Source organism: Grus americana, chromosome 3, assembly GCF_028858705.1.
Source record: "Grus americana isolate bGruAme1 chromosome 3, bGruAme1.mat, whole genome shotgun sequence".
In the NCBI taxonomy this organism is placed as follows: Eukaryota; Metazoa; Chordata; class Aves; order Gruiformes; family Gruidae; genus Grus; species Grus americana.
The window spans coordinates 71,608,942-71,619,399 of NC_072854.1; the positions used below are offsets into that span (position 1 = coordinate 71,608,942).

A 10,458-nucleotide genomic window follows, 5' to 3' on the forward strand; every position below is an offset into this window, starting at 1 on the left:
ACCCCAGGACGGGGACGCGGCCCACCCCGGCCTGTCCGTCTCGGTAAACGCCGGCAGCTGGCGCCGTGCGGCCGCTACATACGGCGGGGCCGGGCGGGCCGCCGCCCCCCTTCCCCGCCATGGCCAGCCCTCGCCCCTACCCCAGCGCTAGGCTGCCTGGGCGCGCTCACGCTGACCGCCGCGCCCCAAGCCTGTCCCTCTACGCTCGCCGTCGCGCCGTAGCCAATCAGCAGGCGCGCCGCGAGGCGGGCGGGAGCCGGCGCGTGGTGGGGGCGGCCATGGAAGACGTGTGCGCCAAGTTCGTGTCGCAGAAGATCAGCAAGGCGCGCTGGCGGCCCCTGCCCGTCGCCGCGCTCCAGCCCCCCGACGTCTTCGCCACCGGCTCCTGGGACAACGAGGTAGCGAACGAGCGAGCGGGCGGGCCCGGAGGTGCGGCGCGTCCTTCCTGTCGGGGAGTGGGACCGGCGGCGGCGCGCCCCGCCGCCTCGGTCCCCTAAGCCTCCTCCGTTTCGCGTGGGAGAGCGGGGCCGGAGCTTGCCGTGAGCGCTGCCCGTCCCGGCAGTCCTGGCATTCGCTTGACAATGCCCTGTTCGCGTCCCTGAGGAAGCCGGGGGGCCGCCCCGCTGCTCGGCAGGGTTATCCCGCTGGGTGAGCGCTTCTCTCCGGCCGGCGGCGGCTTCCTCAGGAGCGGTGCGCGGCCTGCAGCCTATTGCTTTGCCTGGCTGTAGCGACGTAGGCGTCTCTGGCCGTGACATCTGAGCTGACTTGCTGTTAGATACTTTCAAAAGCATTTTCGAGTAAAACTGGGGGTATCATTTCCGTACAGGATAACAGGATCTCCATTTGGTCTGTTGGAGACCTTGGAAGTGTGGGCCTCAATGGTGAATATCAAGGAGAACCTCAGCTGCTGTGTGACATCAGGCACAATGGTGATGTCATGGACATGCAGGTAAAATAGCTGTGTTGAATAGATCCGTATTTTTTAGTGGCTTGTCACTTGGGAGAAATTAAGTCATAGTAAACTGAAAAAAAATGCTGAGATTAACAAAAAATTCTTATGAAGGGCAAACCCAACCAATATCAGTTTGTAGGTTTGATTTTTTTGTTACTTTCAAATCGAAATTATCATCTTGGTACTGACATCAACTAATAGCATGCTTATTATCTCTCTTTAGTTTTTGGACCAAGAGAGAATTGTGGTTGCCTCATCAACAGGAGCTGTAACTGTATTCCGTCATCATCAGAATAACCAGGTAAGTAACTTGTACTGGCTTTAAGCTGCTATTCTGTGTAATACAGGTCACTTTGATCTTATCTCAAAATGCAAGAAAAGTCTGCATACCAAAATCAATTTTTTGAAGTCTGTTAGAAAAAGCTTTGGCTTTTTACATAAAAGGAAAGAAAAAAGTATTTTGCACACATACTACATAAATTAGATTCCAGGGCCAGATAGACTGGCATATCTGCTACTATATATCTGTAACCAAATAGTCCGTTCACTGAAAACATGCTTAAAGAGTTTAGATTGTTTTGGGGGAGTGGACTTGTACCTGCTTTATTAGAGTTTTTGCATTCTTGAACTAAATGACTCATGTTGAATTTCTTCTCATGAATGTCATCTGAGGGAAGATAGGTAAACTCTGTAGTCTTTTGCTTTGATTGTAAATCACTGAAAGTAAATGCGTAATGACTTTTTTATATATTCACAATGATACAATAAAGACCATTATGTTAATAGTTTGATGTGGTACCTAAATTAAACTAAATTCCTTGCAATCAAAATCTAAACCTGACCCTATATTTTGTAAAGGCCTCAGCTCTTTTCCCTTGTCCTGGGGAAAGACTGAAGGGGTAATCTAGTGAAAGACATTTCACAGTTCATAAATAGATTGTGTTCTTTCTGATTTCTAGCTCAGGTAAAAAAGGTTGTTCAGAGAAGAAATAATCAATGATTCATTGAGGGATTGTGTGCTCAAGAGTTGAGGAAAAATCAGATCTCTGATTCTTACTTGTATAGCAGATTCTCATTCCTGTGAGGTAGTGTGGCTTTCGTGGAGCTTGTTTGTGGTTTTGCGAGTATTCTGGAAGCTTTGGTCTATCAGGGTCATTATTTAACAGCAGAATTTCATGTCTTGTTACTACTTAGACTTTATCTGCCAACCAGCGGTGGGAGAAAGCCCATTATCACGTGGATCAAGACACATCTTGTGGTGGAGCAGCATGTACTGGAGTCATCTGCAACAACCCAGAAATTGTCACTGTTGGAGAAGATGGTAGAATAAATCTCTTCAGAGCTGACCAAAAGGATGCAGTAAGAACTATAGGTATGTCCAATAACTGTTCAAATTAGTTTAGTTTGGAGTGGTTTGATTGGGTTTTAACTTCTCAAATGATAACAAACAAAAGAAGTCAGTTTAGAATTGAATTAAATACTCTGAGTTGAATGTGTTTGCTCCAGATTATTCCTATATTTCTCCAGACCTCATATACTTGAAACATATTTCAGATGTATGTCTATATTCATTTGGGTATTTCCATGTTAATGTTTTAACTGATGGAGAAGTTCCAAGCCTAACATCGTCTGTAGGTTTCTGTTTCATCTAGAATTGTTAACTGCTATGATAGTATACACGAAATATGGTTAGATGTCAAGAATTTTGTCCCAAGATCTTCATAACAAGGTTAGTGAAACGGTCATTTCAATTCACTATTTGTACTAAGATTAACCCTCATGGTATCCATATACAAAACCATCTATTTCTCTGTGTCTAAAGGAACACCAGAAACCACTGTTTGTACCCTGTTCTTCTGCCAGATGTCATGGCTTACAGTGATCATTTCTCCCTTAGGAAATATGGAGCTTTTTCACTGGAGTAATAGATTATGTGATAGAGCAAGATGTTTGTGAAAGGTGTCAAAACTTGGTTATTCCCAACTCTTCTATCATGCTGGTCTCAAGGAAATAGAATACAAGTTTGTAGCATCTGTTGGAAATGCAACTTAAAAGCAGAAATAATTTCAAGGACAGTAACACCATGTTTGCTAGTGGCATTATTAAACCAGGACTTGCTCCTTGTAACCTCAGCTTGACATAGCACCTGTGTTTCTCCTCAAGCAAAATCTTTCCTCCAACGGATGAAGGAATTCACACAGTGATAAGCCAATTAAGGAAGGAAGTGCTCTGGGATTTCAAAAGGGGGCGCTTGTGTGTGCATGGCTGTACATGCACATACAAGATAAATCCTATTAATTGCATACAGCCCTTTACTGTAGCTCCTTAGGAATTTCTGTAGGAAACCTTTCTATGCTTTAAAAAAAATAGTAGCAGGGCATGAGGCAGATTTTATTAGCACATGCACACAAAACACAGTAACTTCCCCTTTGAGTGGTGTGAACATTAACTAGTTTAAAAGGATTATTTTATTTTTAAATCTTTACTTATATGCAGATACTAACAGAGAGTGTTCTAGTGCAAGTTTAATAGAGTAGAATGTTTTGCTGACTCACAGGAAGCAGATGTCCACACCAAAACAAATCTATATTCTTCTCTGGGCAATTGCTCAGATGCTTACATACAGATTCAACAATGTGCAGGATGCAAGTTGTTCGTTTTCTTAGTGCTCACTGGATAGTACTATGTAAAAATGCTTGCTGTGTAGTGGTAGCATCAGCCATTGTTACACTGCAGTAAGACTTTGCATTGAGATTTGCTGGTGCATAAACATTTAAGAAATCACATGTGAATTGAGAAATGTCCTTTTGGAAATGGGAAGGGAAATGTTAAAATAATAGGAATGGTCTGCAAATAAGTCAGTCGTACTTGCGACCTGGTAAGTGAGGCTTACCTGGAGTTATGTGGAAGGGACTAGTGCAAACTTTCAAGTCCTTGGGACAGAGTTTTATAGTGTAAGCAATCCTTTGTACTGGCTCCCAATTCAATGACATCTTCACATTTCCCAGGTGCTGGGCTGAACTCTCGATGTGTTTTAACATGAAGATAGGACTCTTGTACCTTATGAAATATTTGTAAAGGAGTACCTTGCTATTTTTGTTATTGTTTAATAGATTTAAGAGTATAATACAAAGTCGATATGTTTATAGTCAGTCGTGGTAGGAAAAAAATCTCCAAAGTTAGAGATGATGTAAAAATCTTTTGGACCCATAAAGATGTATCATTGCTAAATCAATTACTGTTATTCTGTCACAAAATTTAAAATCCTTTAAAACTTTAGTGTTCAGTACTCTATCATTTCTTTTTAAAGGTGTTTTGGTGTTGGTTTTTTTTCTTCCCATCGGCTTTCATTTAAATAGCAGGCAGAAAAGAAAGCTTATTCAAATATCTGTAACTAGGCATCAATGTAACTTGTCTGTCTCAATATCAGAAAAGGTTTCCATCTTATAGGTGAATTTTTTTGCTGCATATTTCCAGTATGAAGTTACACAAAGAATTTTAAAATTACCCCATCATAAGATAAAAAGTTTATATACAATAACAGAATGAAAATATAAAAAAATGGTGCCTACGTTCTCTCCTAAAGCCTCCAAAAGTTTCACCTCAATGCTGTGAAGTGTTGCGCATTGTAAATAATTGTGATGAAAAAAAGCACTGGAGAAAAGGACCCGAAAAAAGAGCTTTGCCATTTAATTATGAAGATTAACAAGCACAGCATAATTCTAGTTTGGCTTTAGGGACAGGAATGGATATTGCATTGATGGTTCTTGGAAAAGGTCTAAAGAAAGCTGGTGAATGAAGTGCTTCTGTATACAACTGCTTCATGTTCTCAGCCAGAATTATTGGTTCTTAGGTTCAAAATAACAACTGCATTATGAAAAGCTCCATAGCTTGCCTCCTGTCAGTAGATACAGAGCATATGAATAAAACTCTTACGAAAACCATGGACCTGGTTAAATTGGTTCTTCTTAGGAACTATAGGAAGAAATCTATAGTTCAAGAAATATAGTTCAAAGAAATCTACAGATCAACAAGTAATTCCGTAAGCACTGGAGCTAATTAGATATTACTTCTTACAGATTTGTCTCAGTAGTTCTTGATAGAGGAAGCAAGGGCTCCTTTTTAACATGATACCCTTGCAAGACTTAAAATTCACGTGACACTGGTCTGTCTGCCCTGAAAATGCAGAGAGATTGTAACCATGTTTAAGCAGCTGTATTCTGTTTTCTAAAAAGAGTTATTTTGTCATAAATGGAAACTAGCATTCCATACGTTTACCTGAATGCTTTCCTCATCTCTCTTGCAGACAATGCAGACAGCAGTACACTCCATGCAGTGACTTTCCTTCGCACAACTGAGATCTTGACAGTAAATTCAATTGGACAGTTAAAAATATGGGACCTCAGACAGCAAAGAAATGAGCCATCTCAAATATTTTCTTTGTAAGACCTTCATTTTTTTAACATATTTACTGAGGAGCATGTGCTATTTTATATAATCTGATTTAAATCTTTCCTGATACCTTCTTGACAATGGGATGATAAATGATTGTGGGGGTTTTTAAAGGTTTTTAACTTTTTTGGTATTTAAATAATCAAAAGCAGAGTCTGCTTAATGGCTGAATTACTGTTGTGGCTGAGTATTGTATTTGGGTGATGTGGTTTATGATTTAACTCTTGAAGGCATCTGCACACTTGCTCTTTTTCAAGAAAAAAAAACAACAACAAAAAAACCCACAAACCAAAGCAATCCTCAACCCAAAACTTTTTCTCTTTCCCTAATTAAATATACTTTACATGTGTTTTTCTCCACAGGCCTAATATAAAGTTTCTGGCATTTGAAATGTATCTGAATAACTTTGTGCCTTATAAGGTATTGTGAGAAAACAAACTGAGCTAGATTCAAATCCCGTTGTTGTCTGTGGAGTAATTCCCATTGCTGTTAATAGCCTGTGGTTTAGGTACCTGGTTTTGGTAGTGCCCAGTCTCCCTTTGTAACTCTTAGTATATGTTGAAATTGTAATTATAACATGAATTTCAGAGTAGCCTTCTTATTGTAGATATACTTAAAGTATTACCTTCATGCAAGGTTTTCTCACTCCTGTAAAGCTGTCAGATACTGTGTGGACAGGGCACAGAGCCTGATGCTCATCCAATTGTAGCTTCCTGTTATTGCCATACCTCTAATTTCCAGTAGATGTCATGTGGCTTCAGCCTGTAGTGACTAGATGCTACAGGAATTGAAGCTGCAGCCCTTACCGTTACCTTTTTCATCAACGCTCATAGGGATTAAGAAGGAGAAAATAGAAGCTGAATAAAGAATTCATGTTTGGGTGGTTTGTTTGTGCTTCTCCTTTGCAGGACAGGTGACAGAGTTCCACTGCACTGTGTGGACAGGCATCCCAATCAGCAGCATATTGTGGCCACGGGGGGCCAGGATGGGATGCTGAGTATTTGGGATATCAGGCAGGGTACTATGCCAGTGTCCCTGCTGAATGCTCATGAAGCAGAAAGTAAGTCTCTGAAATGGATGGGGGAGAAGGTGGCATTTTAGAAAAGTTTCTAATTTCTGTACAAAATTGGGTGTTGTAGCTACAATAGAAAACAATCACATAGTGGCTACTTGATGTATTTTCGTCCAGTTGGCTTCAGTTTGTTCCTTCTGTGTAGATGAGACTGTTCTTATCTAAAAGCCAACTCTGTCTAAACTAAAACTAGACTTAGTAAGCAGTTCTTTAATGAGCCATCAGAATGGCTGTGTTTCCAGAGGTGTAGGTATATGAATAGTCATAGAAATTGATGCTGTGGTATACAAGTACAGTAAAGCAAGAATGCAGTTACTAACAAACTTGAAAACATGAGGAAGAGGGGAAACCAAAGGTAGTACAGATCCATTTGGTGCTTCCACAATGCTGGAACAGCTCACTTTTCCTAGTAACTTTATATGCGCAAGACAGCAATTCATTTTGTGCTGAAAATTTCTTGACTTGATGCCACAATTATATTTAAGGAATAAAAATATTTCTTGATGTGTTGTTTTACTGACTTAAATATCTTCTCCACGGTTGTGATATTTAGACACAAAATAATAATGTGTTTGCTGGGAAGGAATGCATGCTGTGTGCAGATTTAAACTTAATAGTACAGAAGATGGCATGAGAAAGTATGCAGAATGCCGGAATTCAGATAAGATTTTAACCTTTAACAATTTTCACAGTACTGAAAATGCAACAAAATAGCATCTTCTTGTTGGTTTGTTTGGTTTTGGTTTTTTTTCCCCTCTCTGTCTCCCAGGGGAGGGAAAACGGCAGTAAATAACTAAGGATGGGGTTTTGGGTCTCATACCCACAGACACTTAAGAATGTAAGGTTTTGGTGGGGGCCTGGGTTCTTGCAAGTGCATGTCCATATCATACTGGCCAAAGTGCACTAAGCAAAGTACTTGATACTTGGTCTGAAGTGGTTTGTTTGATTTTTGGTTTGATACTTCCAGTGTGGGAAGTTCACTTCCATCCCTCCAGCCCTGATCACTTATTTACATGTTCTGAAGATGGATCTCTTTGGCACTGGGATACTTCCACAGACATATCTGAAAAACCATCTTTTCTTCATCAAGGTGAGGATGTTTGAAGTCAATCTGCACTGAATTTGTCAGCTGGCAATGTAATTAAAGTCGATGTTCTCCCATGACCCAATTAATAACATAGTCCTAATACAGAAAACTAAAAACTGGTTTCTTTTCTTAGAAAGAAAGCCCTAATTGGCATTTCAAGAAAACTACTTATAAAGCTAACAGTTGTGTGAGATTTTTGTGGTCTGTGTTGGTTGTTTTGTTTGGGTTTTTTTCTTAAATCTGCTGTACTCTGTCCAGTGTGTGAAGGGGCACATCTAGTATTTCAAAGACAGATCGTGTTCACTTAAAAATCATCTGTGTATAGAGAAGACTTGAAGGCAGCCTAAATGACACATTACTATCAGAGTCTCTGAGGGAGGTATACAAAATGTTGTAATACCAAAGTAATTGATACATTAATAAGATAGTGTAATTATTATTTTACTATTCAAGGTCATAATTGGAACTTTCAATGAATGAAACTGATCCCTTTGTATCATGGCAGGATTTTAATTGAAGATATGATTCTGGCTTAATATAAACATTTATTTTCACATACCAGTCACAAAGACTGCTTAATTGCTTGCCACTTCAGACTGTAAACAATGGGCAAACTTTCAGATGTCATCTGCTGCCTTTGGCCTCAAAGTTGCAATTCAAAGCTCAGTTCTACATAGGGAAACAGTAGAATAACTGATTCAAGTTGCACTCTGCATGTTTTCAGGTATATTAAATATAAACCCTTTAGCACCACTTCATCCCTTTGTTAATTTTATGCTGAATGATAGTTCTGGAACTGTGGGACTTCAGTTTGAATGTAAAATGTTATGTGGAAAAAATTCGAAGTCAAATCCAGGTATATCACTTGCTGCAGAGTAAGTAGGGAGAAGGGACAGTAAGAAGTGTCATTACAGCAAAGCTGATGCCCCAAGTATAGCAAGACACCATATAAACAGACTTTTGTTCTTAGGTCTGTTCTTGCTTTAGTCTCTGGCTAGAAAATCTTGTAGATGTTTACACTGTTTGCTCAGTGAGATGAGTTCATAGCTGTACTGTCTTATTGGTCTTAACTGGGGACAGAGCTGGTAGCAGGTTTCTATAATCACTTGAAGTACTTTTTTTTTTAAGCTATTTTTTTCTTCATTTATCGAAGACACAACAACATTTGTCAACTAATCTGAAAACTGACTTAAATGTAAAATGATATTCCCATTATGTCTGTCCCATATCTACTATGTTTCTCCAAATTCTGAGAATACATAAACTAAATTGGAACTTATTTCCCTCTCCTTCTTGCAGGAGGAAGAAGTACTACCTATCTTTCCCACAATACCATTAACCAGTCTGTAGTAAGTGCCTGGTTAAGCAATGATCCTACCAAAGACCGCATGGAAATCACCAACTTAATTCCAAATCAGACTTTGTCTGTGAATACTTTAGATATTTTAGGACCATGCCTAGTATATGGTACTGATGCAGAGGCTATTTACGTGAACAGACAACTTCTTGCATGAAACAACTCCAGTATCCTTTTGAAGTACTGATCACCTTGAACTACTGGGAAATGTCAGGTTCATACTTAATGATGCTCATTAGTCTGTTATCAGCATGTGGAGGTGACAGCCTGGTCCTGGTACTGCAGAAGGTACCTCAGATTCTGACAGCTGTCTCTAGTTATTGATGCTCCAGGATGGGTAACTGATTTCCTCCCCGGTGCCTGTTTGGTTTTGGGAAGCAGGAAAGTAGTCACTAGGGCAAGATAGTTGCTGTAAGCTGATTTCCATAATACACATGCATGTACAAAGTGAAGAAAGGTAAACTCCCAATTTATTTTTTTATTCCCCCCCCCCCCAAGATATTTTTCAAGTATTAATTCTAAGGCCAAATTGTGGGGTTCTTTGAAATTCTTTTTATGTCACCTGAGATGGGGGTTTTTTAAGCTGAGCTTTTTATATATTTAGAGGAACATAACTTTTTATGTTAGTTCATGAGAATTGGAAAGCAGAACTGTTAAATGTGAAAGGTTCTATAGGAATCTTAGCATTTTAGTAACATTTTGTATTTTTACAGCTTCATCATGGATGCTGCATGTTAAAACTTGATCTTGATAATGTGCCGGTAACTCTCTCAACAAGAGAAGTGGTTTTTTTTATAGTTAAGAGGTCATAATTGACAGATGTGTTGGCTGTGTTTTCAGGTGTGAGACTAAGACTTTCTAAACTTGAGACAGAGTCTTTGTCACAATCAAAACTTCACATCTGGTCTGTTGCAATCTTTGAAAAGCTAAATGTTATGATTAGCACTGTACCTACCTTTTATTGCAGAGAACCCTTTGTCTTTTTAATAAAAAGTTTTGCACAAGAATACTGGTCTGACTGACTTAGTTCTTACAGATGTAGTTATCTTTGCAGGAAGGTAAATAACCGTAAGTTACTTGGACTGATCCTGGGGATACAATCTGAAGGATGGAGGGAAACCTCAGGGTTTGGGCAGCAGCAGGTTAAGTGATAAGGTTTTGCATGGGTTTTTCCATCAGAACTGCTTTAGAGCGCTCTTTACTTCCACGTCATCGAGAGCAGCATTCCTGATGTGTTGTGATAAGCATCCCTTACCTGATCTGAATGTCTGGGGTGTGTGGCTGGAGGAAGTGTTGGTGCACTGGGGCCGGGGCTGTCCTCCCTCCATGCCACAATGGGTGGACTTGCCAAGGGGCTCGTTACAGCCTCTTAATTTTTGTTTCTGAATGTGTCTGAAAGGCAATGCTCTGCCTGAAACGAAACGGGTGAGATGCATCTCTGAGTGATAATTGATGGGGTTTCCTTCCTGGCGACTTACACAGGTTGGTCTGTCTGTAACATATCCTTTGTTCAGGCGTTAATGGGATCACGGTTTAGC

At 40.1% G+C, this 10,458-nt stretch overlaps 1 protein-coding gene across 1 annotated transcript; it reads left to right on the forward strand.

Annotated features, from left to right (window-relative positions):
• The first annotated feature begins 236 nt into the window (after positions 1–236).
• NUP43 (nucleoporin 43) lies at positions 237–9,927 on the forward strand. The gene is made up of 8 exons (XM_054819727.1): positions 237–398; positions 827–949; positions 1,176–1,253; positions 2,147–2,324; positions 5,259–5,394; positions 6,313–6,464; positions 7,444–7,566; positions 8,863–9,927. Exons 1-8 carry the CDS (start codon positions 279–281, stop codon positions 9,075–9,077), a joined length of 1,125 nt encoding a protein of 374 aa, XP_054675702.1. The 5' UTR covers positions 237–278; the 3' UTR covers positions 9,078–9,927.
• The last annotated feature ends 531 nt before the right edge of the window (positions 9,928–10,458 follow it).

What these genes read in the sequence shown, in the direction of transcription:
- NUP43 (XM_054819727.1), top strand. Translation starts at nt 279, where the DNA reads ATGGAAGACGTGTGCGCCAAGTTCGTGTCGCAGAAGATCAGCAAGGCG. An exon ending in GTCATCATCAGAATAACCAG is followed by an intron (nt 1,254 to 2,146) that starts GTAAGTAACTTG and finishes GTTACTACTTAG; the next exon opens with ACTTTATCTGCCAACCAGCG. An exon ending in ACCATCTTTTCTTCATCAAG is followed by an intron (nt 7,567 to 8,862) that starts GTGAGGATGTTT and finishes TCCTTCTTGCAG; the next exon opens with GAGGAAGAAGTACTACCTAT.